The sequence below is a fragment of the Equus przewalskii genome, chromosome 3 (assembly GCF_037783145.1).
Source record: "Equus przewalskii isolate Varuska chromosome 3, EquPr2, whole genome shotgun sequence".
NCBI classification, from domain to species: Eukaryota; Metazoa; Chordata; class Mammalia; order Perissodactyla; family Equidae; genus Equus; species Equus przewalskii.
This window is the reverse complement of record NC_091833.1, coordinates 1,536,270-1,552,077: the sequence shown is the minus strand read 5'-3', so window position 1 is coordinate 1,552,077 and position 15,808 is coordinate 1,536,270. Positions and strand designations below refer to the sequence as shown.

Sequence of the window (15,808 nt, the reverse complement as noted above, 5' to 3'; positions counted from 1 at the left end):
TTTTTATTTATGTTTTTTATTACAGAAATGAGCCGTCAGACTGCAACAGCATTACCTACTGGAACCTCAAAGTGTACACCGTCCCAGAGGGTGCCTGCCCTGACTGGCACAACTGCGTCCAACAATGACTTGGCGAGTCTTTTTGAGTGTCCGGTCTGCTTTGACTATGTGTTACCACCCATTCTTCAATGTCAGAGTGGCCATCTTGTTTGTAGCAACTGTCGCCCAAAGCTCACATGTTGTCCGACTTGCCGGGGCCCATTGGGATCCATTCGCAACTTGGCTATGGAGAAAGTGGCCAATTCAGTACTTTTCCCTTGTAAATATGCCTCTTCTGGATGTGAAATAACTCTGCCACACACAGAAAAAGCAGACCACGAAGAGCTCTGTGAGTTTAGGCCTTATTCCTGCCCGTGCCCTGGTGCTTCCTGTAAATGGCAAGGCTCTTTGGATGCTGTGATGCCCCATCTGATGCATCAGCATAAATCCATTACGACCCTGCAGGGCGAGGATATAGTGTTCCTTGCTACAGACATTAATCTTCCTGGTGCTGTTGACTGGGTGATGATGCAGTCCTGTTTTGGCTTTCACTTTATGTTAGTCTTGGAGAAACAGGAAAAATACGATGGTCACCAGCAGTTCTTTGCAATTGTACAGCTGATAGGAACACGCAAACAAGCTGAAAATTTTGCTTATCGACTTGAGTTAAATGGTCATAGGCGGCGATTGACTTGGGAAGCGACTCCTCGATCTATTCATGAGGGAATTGCAACAGCCATTATGAATAGTGACTGCCTAGTCTTTGACACCAGCATTGCACAACTTTTTGCAGAAAATGGCAATTTAGGCATCAATGTAACTATTTCCATGTGTTGAAATGGCAATCAAACATTTTCTGGCCAGTGTTTAAAACTATTGCATTTAATTTCACAGAGAATAAGGCACCCATCTGCCTGCTAACCTGAAACTTTCGGTAGGTGGAGGCTAGACACGTGAAGGTAAATAAAAGGAAAGGCTGTTAAGTACAGGAAACAGTTGCATGTAATAACACTAATATATTTAAAAATAAGTCAACAGTAAACCACTGAAATATATATATATATACACCCAAGATGGGAATCTTTTGTATTAAGAAAGGAAGCATTGTAAAATAATTCTGAATTTGTGTTTGTTGTAGGTTGAGTGTACTGTTGAAAAATATTGGGGTTTTTGTTTTGTTTTTGCGTGCGTGAGCCTTTGTATGTGTGCGCGTTTGTGTGTGTGCGTGTTTGGTTTTTTTTTCCTTTAACTGACAAGCCATGTTGAGTGGTCTTGGACCACTGCTTTCCCCTTACGTGAGTCAATACATAGTGCTGCTGTGTGTGTATATTTTTTTGTGTGTATTTGCTAATTTTTATTAATTCTAGTTTTTCATTAAATAAATTTGACTTTCTTTTCTGTAATTCAGGTTCTTCCTCACCTTTTTTTTGGTACCTTTTTAAAGTTAGTGTCTTTTTGATATGTATAATTGTTTATGGTAAAGTTTATACATATGTGTTCAATACATATTTTCTTTCCCCCATTAATCAGTTCATTAGAAATATTTTAAATTCAGCTATTTTGTGAAGATATGAGTTCCAAGAAAGGAAAGGTAACATCAGAAGAATTATCAAAAGCTATTTAAAGCAGCTATATGATGAGCTCTCTTTTTCCCTCCTGTTGAGTCATCCCTTCAAACTCATTCTTTGAAAGGTTAGGGAGTACTGATTTTTTTTAAATACTGGGGAAAAAAAAAATCAGCCTTTCCCCCCCTCCCCAAATATAGTGGACAAATCACATGTTTAAAATTTGCTCTTGTATTTATTGGTTTTGCAAAAGAAGGCATCATCTTACACAGTATTTGTAATTAAAAGCAAATCATTTGTTTAAAAAAAGGCAGTTTGCAAAAAAATGTTTTTGGTCTTTTATAATTCTCATTAAAAGAAGATCTGGCAAATTAAAAACTCTTATGTGTCTGCTTTAGCTCTAAGTTTGATTAAAATCCAAAGTTGCTCGCCTACTCAGTTCTGTACCTTCTAGCCAAAAGCATTGTGTGCTGTATTTGAAGTGTGCTAGATGAGTTTTATTCTACAGCAAAAGAATGGGTTATATGGCCTCTGTTTGGATTAGAGTCTTGTTTTTTCCTCCCTTATCATTTTGATTCTCACAACTCTGTTGGGAGACTCATTAGTTAAAATACTGATCACTTTTTTCCCTCTTAAAAAAATAAAAATGAGTTAATATTTTATACCCTAGTGGTTATGAGCTTGGGCTCTGTAGCCAGACTTCCAAGGGACCTCCACGGCACTCCTAGCTCCAACCCACTTATGAGCTGTGAGACCCTGGGTCCTAGTTTCCTAGCATGTGAAATAGGGTTAATTATGGTAGCTGCCTCAAAGGGTTAAATGGGGTACAAATAAGTTACCCTAGAACGGTGTTTGCACATAACAGGCACCTAACAGATGTTGGCTGCTGCTATTATGCCTTTAGCACCGTGTGGTTAACTGCTTGCTAGTTATTCTGAGGAACCTGGCAAGATTCTGAAATTGCCTTCTGAATGGCCCAACATCATTTTATTTTATGGGTACCCTAAAAACGTAGAAAGTCAGTTAAAATTAACTTGAACTTTCCCCTTATCCGATCATCACCAATTCTGGATAACAGAATTTACTCCTATTAACCATTTTCAGGAAAGAAGACTGTGTAGTCTTTTCTCTACATAAGCGTTATTTTTTGAATTGGTTGAAACAAGTGCTTGTGTGGCAGTCTTTGTGGCGAAAGAGAATAGGTCAACCACAAATGTATATCCAGGTCTGTTCCTCTTAACGTGCGTTTAGAAAAGCAGTTTTCCTCCCTCATTAATAGTTTGAATATTTTTGTGGAGGTATATTATTTTGTGTTTTAAAAATACTTTTTTTAAAAGTGTTTTTTTGATTATAAAAGTATTATGTGCTCAGTAGATAAACTGTGGAAGTTAGAAAATGGCACACAAGAGATGATAATGTTAGCCCATCAGAGATGACTGCAAACATTTTTCTTTTCTAGTCCTTTATATTTACATGTGCTTACACACATTTTGAAATCATGTAATTTTGATCATGTAATTATGCAACTGCCTCACACTTCCACACACAGCATGATCATCTAAGCATTTCACCACATAAGCAGTCTTAGAAAAGCACCATTTTGGATAACTTTTGTGAGGCATGACTATAATTCTAGCCAGTCTCCTGATATTGGGTATCTGCTTTGTCCAATTTGTCCAGGTAAATCTTTTTGGCTATTTCTGTGTGTTTTCTGATTCTATTCTTGAGATTCTTTTTTATTTTCTAAGGTCTTGATACTGGCATTATGGTTTTCTGGAGAGGCTTCAGTGGATGGTAGCAGTGAGGATTTCCCATTTCATTGTAACCTCATGTTTTGCTAATTGATGCAAATTGAGTAAATTCTGTGTGTTGGACAGCTAGTAAGGTTGACCTTGTGATATGTAACTATATTTTTTTGAAGTCATCTCCATTATTCTTGGTATACAGGGATAATGAGACCTACAGCCATGTTTCTGGGTCTGTTTGATTGGATTTATGAGGTCTCTGGTTCTTAAATCATCTCTATTATAATCAATAATCTACTTTCTCCAAATCATGCGCCTGCTCCTTCTTTGGGTGTCTTGGTGTTTTCTCTTGGGACTGTATGGGGTGGAGGGTCGGTGACACTCTTGAACTTTGTTCTTTGCTTTTGTATTCTTAAACTTGAATTTATCCTGTTAAATTGAATCATGGGCCAGTTTAATGTGTTAATGATCTTTGGAGAACAATTTTTTCTTTTGCTCTGAGTGATTTTTATTACATGTGTGACTTTTTTTTTAAGGCTCAGATGTCTGTAAACTTTAAAATTAATGTCAGTGGCTCTCGATTATTTTGGGTTACCATAAATCTTAGTGGCCCCCCTCCGCCACCAGAGCTCAAGAGCTCTTTATATCCAGGGACATCTGCAATGATTCTACTAAGGGTGGAATTTTATTTCATTCAGTTTCCTGAGAGGAAGAATTGGTAAGTAACCCAAATTAAAAAAACACTGCATCAAACTAAACATATCTGGGGGTCAGTCTGCTGTATTAGAATTTGAGTAAGAACAGAACATAATAGGGTGAATTTAGTGTATGACCTACCAACTAGTACCATAGTCATTTATGTAGGTTTTACAAGAAAGGTACAGATAGAGACAGAGGATTATGGAAACGTATAGAGTGAATGTACTGGTAGAATCTTGGTCATTGCCCTCCCCACCTACCCACTCTGCATGTTCCAAACATAAAGGATTATTTGCTGGTTTACTCTTATCATCTGAAGCTGGTTTGATCATTTACATTTATCTAAAAACAGCATCATCCCAAAAATTAGTTTAATACTATCAAGCACCTACTAATATTTGGTGAACAGTGTGGGCTGCAGGTTCTAACTGCCCGAGTTTGAATCCTGACCCTCTACCTACCAACTTTTATTTATTTAATTTTGCTCTGCCTGGTTCCTCCTCTGTAAAAAGTTGTAATGGTGTATACCTCATACAGGAATGAAGATGGCTAAGTGTGCTATAATGTGCTCCTCTTTATGCCTGGCACCATATTCCCAGTGCCTTGCTGAATCAGACATTTTCCCTAATCTTACACAGCTTTAAGAATTTTCTCTGATAAATAAATCTTATTATTACAGATATAATTAGGCCTTTCTGAATTCTGAAAAGCATAAACAATGGTATGGAGGAATACTTGGTTTTATAAAGTCACATTTGACAAGCTTGCGCTGTCCTGTTAAGATTAGGGTTAGGCTAAAGGGTTTCAGTTCCTATTGCCTAGAAATGTACTGACAGTAAGTTAGAGCTGAACTTACTTAAAACTTTTTAATAGGAAAGATTTTCTCTTAGGTCCAAAACTGTTAAACACATTCTTTACATCACTGGTAAGTACAAACCATAAGTAATATGTTCTAAATAAGTGAATTTTCATAGCAAATAAAGCTTTTCCTAGAATTAAAAAAAACAAAAACTTTTGATAAAGCTGTTTTAGAACATTTCAGTGGTCACTCACAGGATTACCTATGTGTCTATTCAGATCCTTTTACCATTTCCTTTCTGTTGTAGCGTTTTTCTTTTAATTTTTTAGTTAGTGCGATTTTCACTGTAGCATCCACTAAATGTTAGTGAAACAAAAGAGCATAGCACCGGCTCATAAACCATGAAACTGGATAATGACTATACTTCTATAGTCTGGATTTTTTTTTAAGCTGCTGGATAAAATTTTCATGAGGCTGGGTGCTCAAACACAATTCATTTTTGCCAAAATAATGTGAGCTTGAACATGTTACTTAATCAAAAAAAAAAACAACAAACTTGATGTTTACATCTAATAATCCCAGCTGAAATAAACTTTAGATCTGGAAAGAGAAGTGACAAACTTAACATTGTGGAAGGTTTATCATTTCAGTGGTTCCTAAAATAGGAAAACACGAAGTCAGCCCACTCTCCCCTCAGCAGTTGATTACCTCACGTCATGGCTGACTTTGGTAAGGCTTAAATGTGGACCCGTCACCTATTACAGGAGTTCCTGGTGGTGGACATCACTAGTCGCCACCTCCAGAAGAGGAGAAGCAGCATCTTCTGGATGGCAGGCAGCCTCTACCAATCAGAGGTGGCACCCATTTGCATCCCCACTCTTAGGAAGAGAATCTGTGCTAGGACAGAATGCAAATCTTGACTGATGTCAAGGGAAGAAAAGGAAAGAAGGAAATCTTTGTGTTTCACTTAGGACATACACTTATTGCTGCCTCTTATTTAAAAAAAAATTCAGGTACGTTTAGTATCCTTTAAATACCACTCTCATGATCAGGAGACCTTAACTATGGTCATAAATTTATAGACTGATGTTAAATATTTTAGGATCAACCACTTACATGGTGTTTTTCACTCTATTTGCAAATAGGTAGTCAAAAACACTAAAGAACTCTGCCTCTGTCATGGTTTGCAGTAAGGTTCAAACAGAAGGGACACGTGGCAAATGTGTGCCTCCAGCAGACAGTATAGATTTCTTGATTACCAAGGCACTGAAAGTTTTTAGTTTTAATACTGGAAGAGCGTTAAAAAGCCTGCACATAAAAAGCCCATGGAGTACTGGTTAAATACACAGATCCGAAGACTGACTTGCAGGTGTACCGAATTGGAATTTCTGAGTTCATCAGCATTTTCAATTAAAAAACCCAGCTGATTGCGATAGAAGGGATCTCTGGGTAACACTAAAAACAGTGCTACAAAAAGTCCACATCACTAGTAGGGAAATGTAAATCAAAACCAGGAGGTGCTACTTCGCACCCATTAGGATGGCTATGAAAAAAGGAAAAGTGCTGGCAAGGATGTGGAGAAATTGAAACCTTTGTATATTGCTGGGAATGTCTAATGGTGCAGCCACGGTGGAAAAGAGTTTGGTGCGTCCTCAAAAAGTTAAGCGTAGAATCATGTATGTGATCTGGCAGTTCCACTCTGGGTCTACACCCAGAAGAACTAGAGCTTGGGACTTGCAGAGAGAGAGCTGTACAGCCATGTTCATGGCAGGACGATTCACAAGAGCCAAGAGGTGGGAACAACCCAAATGTCCATCAACAGATGAACGGATAACATGTGACCTGTGCACACAGTGGAATATTAGTCAGAAAGAAATGAAACTGATACATGCTACAACATGGATGAACCCTGACAACGTGCTAAGTGAAATAGGCCAGACACAAAAGGACAAATATTACATGAGTCTACTTACACAAGGTACTCAGAATAAGCAAATTCATAGAAACAAAGTAAAATGGTGGTTACCGGGGTGTGGGGGAATAGAGGAACGGGGACTTACTGTTGAATGGGCACAGAGTTTGTTTAAGATGAGGAAGTTTTGGATATAGATGGTGGTGATGGTTGCACAGCACTGTGCATGTAAGTAATGATAAAATTTATTTTGCCATGCCAGTAAAAAACAAGTGAATAAAAGCTTAGAATTAAAAAACCAAAAACCATGCTAGAGAAAGGTCATACTGTTAAATGTCATACACATCAGGGTTTTCTCAGCTCCTCTGGAAAGGAAAGGCATGCTTAATAAAGCCAGAGGGCACAGGAGATGCCCTGCTGCTGCTGACAGACAAGTACAAAGTGCATGTTCAGGACTCCTGAAGAATACAGATAACTTCCCACTTCTTTTTAAAGCATGCCTGTTGCCACTGCTAGATGGCACAAGGCAGAGCAGTTTGGATGTGGATTAGCTCCCTCTGGTTGCTTTAAACGAAATAACATCATAGTTTCTTTCTTTTCTTTCCATGTAAGATGACTGAACAAAAATGACAAAATTACAATAGTGGTAAGATGGTCAGTGAAATGTTCTCGTAATTCCTGGTGTGTGCACGCTCCCACCAGCCATAAGCCCCGGATCTGGACTTGTCTTCCCAAACACTTTCAGATTTTACTAGCAGGTCTGAGCACAGTATGTGGCTAACTCACAGACCCAATTCTCATCCAAGAATTTCCAAAGTATTTTTATATATTTGTTGTTACATTTTGTAATAGAAGATTCTGAAGTCCATTACTGGCTGGAATGATAATTAGAAATTGCTCAATGTTATTTTACACTGCAGTCTAACTTCTTCACAGTAACACTGACTTAGGTACTGTTATTTGCATTTTACAGGTAAGGAAAGAAAAGCCTTACATCCTAGTTATCCAGACCGTGGATTGAGTCACAGGAGAAGACAGGCACGGAAAAGTTTACCAGATCTGGGAACTGGCACAGGCAACGAAGAATAGAAGGGAAGGTGGCAGGAGTCAGTATATCAAGTGTGGGATCATCCCAGGATGGATGGCTGCCTCCCTCTGGGGGCTGGACTTTTTTTCTAAGATGACAGGCATTCACAGCCAGTCTGTTTCTGTGATGTGTGCTAACACATGCCATTCTGCCCAATATAAATGCTGTTCTGAGTGCTACCTTCCCTCAGCATAGGTATTGGGATGTGGAGACCTCATCATCGAGTTCACTCGAATACTTTATTTTCCACAAAGACTAATCGTTAACTATTTCATCTTTGCCCAGTTCCCCGTCTAATGATTGTTTTCAGGATCCAGTAAAGTCTGCAGGTGCAGCTGCTAAGATAAGGTCTATACCAATGGTTCTTGACCTTGACTACGCATCAGAATCACCTGAAGGGCTTATTAAAGCAGATTTCTGGGCCCCATCCACAAAGTTTGATTCAGAAAGTCTGCTGTCAGGTCTTGAGATTTATGTTTCTAGCAAGTTCTCAGGTAACACAGCTGCTTCTGGGGACCACAATGAGAGCCACTGCTATATACCTTTCCAGGGACAGTGATGATCCCACTTAGACAAGAACTCAATTTCTATCAGTTTATTGAATTAACATTTCTGTAATGACTCAGGTTTGTTACTGTTGTGATTATATTCCCAAATTAGGGACAATTTGCTTACCCTTCCCAGTATGAATAAAATCAACCCTGTCAGTACCTTTTGGCACTTCCTAATTTAAAATTCAGCAAAGTTGAGATTTGGACCTACAGTTTGCTATTTAAGAGACCAGGTCTGGCCTTGACAGTAAAGCCACCATCAAAAGCTGCATTAAGAACTTCATCCAGGCAGCTTGCTGTGACAAAACTTAAATCCTGTCGCACGTTGCCTGGGATTTCTTCCAGGTCTTTTTCGTTCCTCTGAGGAAGGATGACCCGCTTCAGTCCTGCTCTGTGCGCTGCCAGCACCTTGTCTTTGATTCCGCCCACCTGTCAGGAGAGAGGGACGTCACTAAGGGTGGTAGTCCTCCTCAGGCTCTGAAAGAAACCCTGACCACCTTTCTTTCACTGCTATTTTAACACATTCAAATCATCTTCCATTTTGCTACAGCATGAGCTAGGAAAGCCACTAAAAAGGCTAATAAATAGTAAATTCTTTACATTTCAATTAATGTTACATTAAATCCTTTTAATGGGGGAAAACTCAATTTTTGATGGGTGTGAGCACTTCTGTCCATGATTGATTCCTTTTTACACTGTCAAGGTTAACACTTTTATCCCACTCTGTAATCACAGCCATCTTATGTATAGTTTGATTCTGATAAAGCATTACGTTATTTTGACAAATACCATTCTGACAGAGCATAGTTGTGTGTCACGATTATTTCTTCTGTACAGGGTTAAAGCCATGACTTCTGTGCCACTTGATGAAGAAAACACACCCCAAAATAATCTAAGCTCTCGTGGTGGTTTTAAAATACGCCTGCAATGGTCTCCCTTCAAAAGGCAGAGTCTAATTCCCTTCCCCTTGAACGGGGCTGGGCTTAGTGACTCATAAGAAAGTGTGGTGGAAGTGATGTTATATGACTTCCGAGATTAAGTGATAAAAAAGGAGAGCTTCTGCCTGGATCTGTCTTTCTTGGATCTCTTGCCCTGGAGGTAGCCAGCCGCCATGCTTGGGTGACCCAAGCAGCCTAAGGAGAAGTGCTCAGGTGAGGAATGGGGCCTCCTGCCGACCAGAAGCAATCTGCCAGCCACGTGGGAAGAGGATCCCCCAGGCCCAGGTAACCGGGCGATGACTGACCTGGCCCGTGTCTTGGCTGGGCGACAAGAGACCCTGAGCCAGAAGAGCCCAGCTAAGCCTCCTGAATTCCTGACCCACAGAAACTATAAGAATCAGTATTGTTTTGGGGGTGAGTTATTCAGCAATAAATACAGTTCTCAATCATGCCATCTAGAACCTGCAAGGCTTGGAGACAGCCGTCTGACCATGTGCTGCGTCAGACTGGCAGCTGGCGAGGCCCTCCTGCACGGCTACATCCTGCCCCACTGCCGTCCACTCAAGGGTTCTTCTTGATGCTGCTCAAGTGCACTTTCAAAGTACCTTCTTCAGAAGGTGTAAGACAGGCATTTTCATACATTCAAGGAATCTGTTTACTTTGCTTTCACACTTGATAGTAAGGCTGTTATAAGACTAGATATAAAATCATTTTTCCCTTAGACTTTTGAAGGTACTGCACATTTGGTGTCACTGATGAGAAAGATTTTTTCCTTGGTGATCTGAAAAGTTAAGAGGATGAAATCTTCTTTTCATTCTGAAGATAACCTTAAATTCTAGGAAATATTCCATTATTTCTTTGACAATTTGTTCTACTCTGTTTTCTCAGTTCTAAATCCAAGAGCTCTGTCTTATCCTCTGTTCATGAATTACGTTTTCTCTAGCCTTAGCCTTTCTCTTAAATGCCGCCGCTTTTCTTCACGTCTCGTGGAAGCGTTTCAAACTGAAGGCTTCCTCAGAGCTGCCGTGGCTTCCCTGGGGGTGGGCAGCCTTTCCGTGGGTGCTCATCTGCCCTGCAAGCAGGCACCCAAAGTGGAGGAGCCATGTGTTCTGTGGAGATTCAATGAATCCCCTCTAGCTTTTGGTTCCCATCTCCTTCCTGCTCTCCTGGTCTCTGCCTTCTGGCTTGGAGCCGGTGCTTTTCCCGGACTCACGCTGGGAAGGCTCTCTGTACCTCTAACTCTCTGTGATCAGCAGGACACTTCCATCTTCCAGAAGTTGGCTGACCTATCAGCTGATGACTCCCCACTCATTTTCGAGCGTTAGAATGTGTTCTCATTATTCCTTGCTTAGTCTCCTATCTTTAACCAGGAGACTGAAGAGTTTATGGTCAGTAAAGCCCTTGCTCGTTTCCCTTCAGCAGCACCTTGTGTTAATTGCTACTGCCACTTGAAATGCAGTGCCTCCGTGTAAGGGGAAGAAAAGAGATCAGCCATTCCTTTTAAGTAGAGATCTACAAATATAATAAATAGGGTTTGGAATATGACTTTCTGGTTTAATGAAATTAAAAAAATTGGGGAACTGAGAGCATTTTCAGTGATCTCAATTGGTGCTTCTACAATCTACTTTCACCATTACCTCATAAAACAAAGGCCTTCTCAGAATAAAGAACATTCCTTTTTTCCCCCTCATTTTGTTATGAACCTGCCAAAATTTTGTCATGGACTGGCACTGGTAACTAATCACTTAAAGCCCTAAATGATCCCTCAAGTTCCATACATTTTCTCAGTGTTTTATCAGTAGTTTAGGATATGGACTGGAGCCCCAAAGCCCCATATGGACAGACTTTTTCAAAATTTAGCAATTAGACGTGGTTAGTCTTTGTTACAGTTTCCATTTGACACTACTTATTTGTCCATAAATCTATCTGATAGGAGGATACAAGGTCCCACAGGAACTTAAAAAGGTAAGAATTGGGCTTAAAGTTTAAAAAGAGCTACTAACACAGTTTGCTAACTACAACAAAGCCTCAAATCTTCACCTGAACAGCTGATATTTCTCATGATCAGACTGATTTTTTTCCCCCAGCATGTCTTCCTAAGTAGAAAGGAAAACATGGGAAAAATCGTCAGTTTTTCTTTTATCAAAATTTAAAAATATGAATTAGTTACAGGTATAAAAATTTAATATGGAGGGCTGGCCCGGGGATGTAGTGGTTAAGCTTTGCTTCGGCAGCCTGGGATTTGAGGGTCTGGATCCTGGACGTGGACCTAAGCACTGCTTATGAAGCCATGCTGTGGCAGCATCCCACATACAAAATAGAGGAAGACTGGCACAGATGTTAGCTCAGTGACAATCTTCCTCCAGCAAAAAGAGGAAGAGTGACAATGGATGTTAGCTCAGAGCCAATCTTCCTCACCCACACAAAATAATAATTTATATGTGTTTAAAATAAGGTATTCATAGGAAGAAGGCAAAGCACTATTAATTTAAATTAAAAATATTAATTAAAATTTAAAAATCATATAAATAGGTTTCATCACACTTACTGGAAGAACAAGACCTCTCAGTGTAATTTCTCCAGTCATGGCTACATCTGAACGGACCAGCCGCCCACTGAAAAGGGAGGCGAGACAGGTTACTATGGTAACTCCAGCAGATGGTCCATCTTTTGTGACAGCTCCAGCTGGAAAGTGCAGATGGATGTCTGTGTTGTCAAGAAGATCAAAACTTCCAGAAGCTTTGAAAAGGAAAAAGTGATTTTAATGTAGAAAAAATAAGCCTGCTTTTTCTCCTAAAAAAGAAAATCAAAGGGATAAAAAATCAATGTTTTGGGTAAATGAATCCTTCAAAATGTTAATGGGTACTACAATTAGAGTGAGGGTCTGAAAGCACAGTTTCAGTCTATTCCAAGTATGATTAAAAACAAGACAGACCCTTGGAATTAGTTTCTTGTTAAGGCATTAGCCAGACAGTCCAAAAATGGGAACTAGAATTTTCACAGGGGTTCCAAATCAGAAGTTTGTACTTTACTGAAGGTATAACTAATAATTTAAAGCTCCTCTTAATCTTTGTCACAGGACTGTGAGATGCCTCCTGGATCGTGATCCAAAGGCGCGTCTTTGCTCACAGCTGCATCCCAGCCATGGCTGGGTCACTCACCATTAGTTAGATGGTACTTCTTGGCATTGCTGCGGAGCCAGCTGATGGCGAGATGGGCAGACTCCTTCATGACGTCCCCAAGCTGGCCAGTCAGAGTTAACTGACCTTCACCATCCATTCGACTTGCCTCCACGAACATGATTTCCCCACCTAAGGGAGTCCAAGCCAAACCTATTGCCACTCCTGGCTGACTGAGACGCTCAGACACCTGAGAAAGAAGGAATGATCGGTTACGTCAGCAAGAGCCAAAGTATTTTCAGGCTGGCTAACCTAATCACCATGCGCTGCAGGAGGCTGCTCCTTCCACGGAGGGCCTCGGTGCCAGCCACACGTCACAGGACTTCTTACCCACATGATTTGGAGTCACACCCACCACTTACTATACTATGTGGCTTTCTGCCAGAAGGAAAGCTGAACTTCCTCTGTGGCATCTATCAGAAGCAATTTTACCTTAAAATACGTGTGAATAACTTTGATTCTTAACAGCCATATCAGGTTACACATGCCCTAATTTTCAAGGAACAAACCCAATTGTTTTATCTACTTAAATATTTTTATTAGGCTGCACATTTATACACACTCCAAAACCTGACTTCATTTTAAGTAATCATGAATTTGTTTTAGAGTAAAGACCCTCTTTCTAACACACATTTAAGATGTGTTAGCTGCAGAGGCCACGTGTGAAAGTGTAGATTCAAACCTTTTGCTTTTACTTCTCTGCCACTTCTTACTTTCTCTGTTACTGCTGCATAGACATATACAATGTTGCTTCGTGACGGCCTAGATCCTGTCCCGTGTGCTCAGAGGCCCAGCATGCTGCCTCGCTGCCATTTTGAACTGAACGCATCAGTCACCTGACATTACGAGCCGAGGTGATGCGCCAAAGAGGTTAACACATCACGTCCATGTTATGGAAACACATAAAAAGCAACAGTTGAAAAACAGTCCTAGTAACTTTTTGCACCCTTTGAGCTTCCAAATTTCTTATCCTATAGAATTTGTGTGTGTCAGAGGAACTGAGCACAGTATGTCAAGCCAGCACTAACCAAATGCACGCTCTCCCCCGAGAGGAACTTCTCCTTGAGGAGCAGCGGGTTTCTGAGTCTCCGGTTGCAGGGCTGGTCGCTGACGCTGATTCCTTTCTCAAGAGGCTTAGATGGTGACAATCCTGATTTTAAAACTTACTCCACAATCATGTGTGACATTCACTGAAGCTATTGGACATTTATTTTTAGCAGTAAAATAAAAGCCTATTTTTAAAGTTGGTTTTATAATTAAAAAATTTACTTCTAATGAACTTCATACGATAAGTGAGAGACTTGAAGGCCGCGCTGCAGCGTCAGCTGACTGATGCCGGGCAGCGGAGTTCACTTCCCCTGGCTTTTGTATGTGCCCTGATCTATATTTACTTGAGGAGAAAGACACAAAAGATCAACAGGCAAAAGATCAGTACTATTTATGGAAAAAACAGAAACAATTATTTATAAAAGTGTTCACAACACTTGTTTTTTCTAATATAAACCCAATTCTCTACACCGTAATGAACACCTACTTTGGCTAGAAATTTGCCAAGGGTTCCTGTTTTACTACATGGCTCTTTCCTAGGGCTGAGTGAACTCATCCTAAAGAATTATCTTCAATATAATGAATCATGTGTTAATTTAATAGAAAAAGCCATTTGGCACAATTTTGTTTACTATAACAAAAACAATTCCTTTGTTACAGCTAAATCCTCAAAACTCATGTCAGAATAATACCAAAAATGTCCCCAAAGGATCAGGAGTAAGATTCTTGTTGATTACCATGTTGCTTCAAGAAACCAAACCAGTCTTCCAACACTCTCCATATGCTGGAGAGTCCTGGTACACTGGGTAGAAGTAACACTGTTCAATGAAAGGAGAGGGCAGCAGATGCACAGCCAAACCCAAAACATCCAGGCTCACACCCACTTTATTCTAACCTGACAGTTTAAGAATTCTAACATCAACCAGAAGATGGGGCTAAGGACAAATCTGTGTAACGCAACAGCAACATACATAGGTGGGGGGCCTTAAGGGCGTGAGTCCCCATCGCACCTAGAGTCCCTGTGCCCGAGGCTCACAGCAGTCATCTAAGAAGTAAAGAATCTTTAATCCTCAGACCTGAAGTCAGAGTCTTCGAGGACATGTGTTCTGAAATTGTAACACTCAAGCACCCAGCTTCTGTGTATTTTTCCCTCAGAAATGAGGAGAGTGCAAGTACACGTGAGTTTAAAGGGTAACATACGTGCTCCTTTCTTGCTCTTGAATGCAGTTTTCCATCTTAACCCCTTTATACAAAACAGTCTGTATCTTCTAGCATTCCTTGTAAGTGATTCAACACAAGAATTTTAAAACTATATTTATCTAGCAGTACTTTCCTATCAGTTTGTAATTCCTTACTGGTTTGTGGAATCATCAGTTACATCAGCCAAGACAGGGCTTAGAATGTTTCCCACTAGATGTCAGTGGCACATGAGCACCTCAAGTTCGTTTTGTTGTTCACTTTCCCACTGGTACATCCTTGCACTTCAGCTTCCTCATCTGTTAACTCAATCTTGTTCAAAGAAATGGTCAGTTTCTTCTGTAGTAATTCCATCAATCATGTAAATATGCAAACTGAAGAAGTATTTAAAAATTTAATGAAAACCCTAATTAATAATAGAATATGTCTTACAAAGTATGGTTGCATTGTTAATACTTCAATGATAGCAGTATTTAAGCAGCATTTGAGTAATCACTGCCAATTTCACACTGTTCTTCCCTCTTGATTAACTACAAATAGTGCTATTTGATTGAAACAGTAAATCTGCACAACTCTGTGATCCTTCTAGGCCCAGGGCAACGCTTCCACTTGGATTTCCTCCTGCAGCGCCGTCAGAGTCAGGAGTTTTACAGTTATTCACAGCGCTTTACCAAGCATCCTGAGCCAGGCTCCATTACAGATCAGAGAGGTCTAGAAGTGAACGCCTCTGAGAACTGACGGAGTACTTAAGGACATCAGACAAAGGGGCCGTTATACTCCAGCACGGGGAGCGCAACCAGTGTCTACCGAGCGCTTCCATCTACACAGAGCCCTAAAGAGGCCAGGCCCCCTGTCTGGGGAGCTGGGACAGGTGTCAGACACGCCAAGTAGTCTTAAAATGTGGGTAGGAGTGTGTGGGGCAGAGAAAGGCCAGGAAACCATCATAACAGAGAGGCCAGCCAATGCCAAGGCCTGGAGATACGAATTATATTGTGGCTACTTTGTTTCCAGAGACAAGCACGGTTCCCTGCCAAATGCAACCTGAGCTGT

The 15,808-nt window shown here is 40.4% G+C and overlaps 2 protein-coding genes across 10 annotated transcripts in view; one reads left to right on the top strand and one right to left on the bottom strand.

Moving 5' to 3' along the window:
* SIAH1 (siah E3 ubiquitin protein ligase 1) overlaps positions 1-5,483 on the top strand; it is a 34,117-nt gene extending 28,634 nt beyond the window's left edge. For all 6 annotated transcript variants that reach the window (XM_070613636.1, XM_070613637.1, XM_070613638.1 and 3 more), the window contains exon 2: positions 26-5,483. In XM_070613636.1, coding sequence (XP_070469737.1) covers positions 28-876 — 849 coding nt within the window. In that variant the 5' untranslated portion in view covers positions 26-27 and the 3' untranslated portion in view covers positions 877-5,483. The remainder of the gene's footprint in view (positions 1-25) is intronic.
* Positions 1-15,808, bottom strand: part of LONP2 (lon peptidase 2, peroxisomal) — a 133,503-nt gene that overhangs the window by 13,606 nt on the left and 104,089 nt on the right. For 3 of the 4 annotated variants that reach the window (XM_070613632.1, XM_070613633.1, XM_070613634.1), the window contains exons 13-14: positions 12,497-12,704; positions 11,884-12,074 (exon numbers count right to left, since the gene is read on the bottom strand). In XM_070613632.1, the coding sequence (XP_070469733.1) occupies positions 11,884-12,074; positions 12,497-12,704 (399 nt within the window). Of the gene's footprint in view, positions 1-8,426; positions 8,827-11,883; positions 12,075-12,496; positions 12,705-15,808 lie in introns of those variants that run through there. The other variant, XM_070613631.1, reaches the window with a different exon arrangement.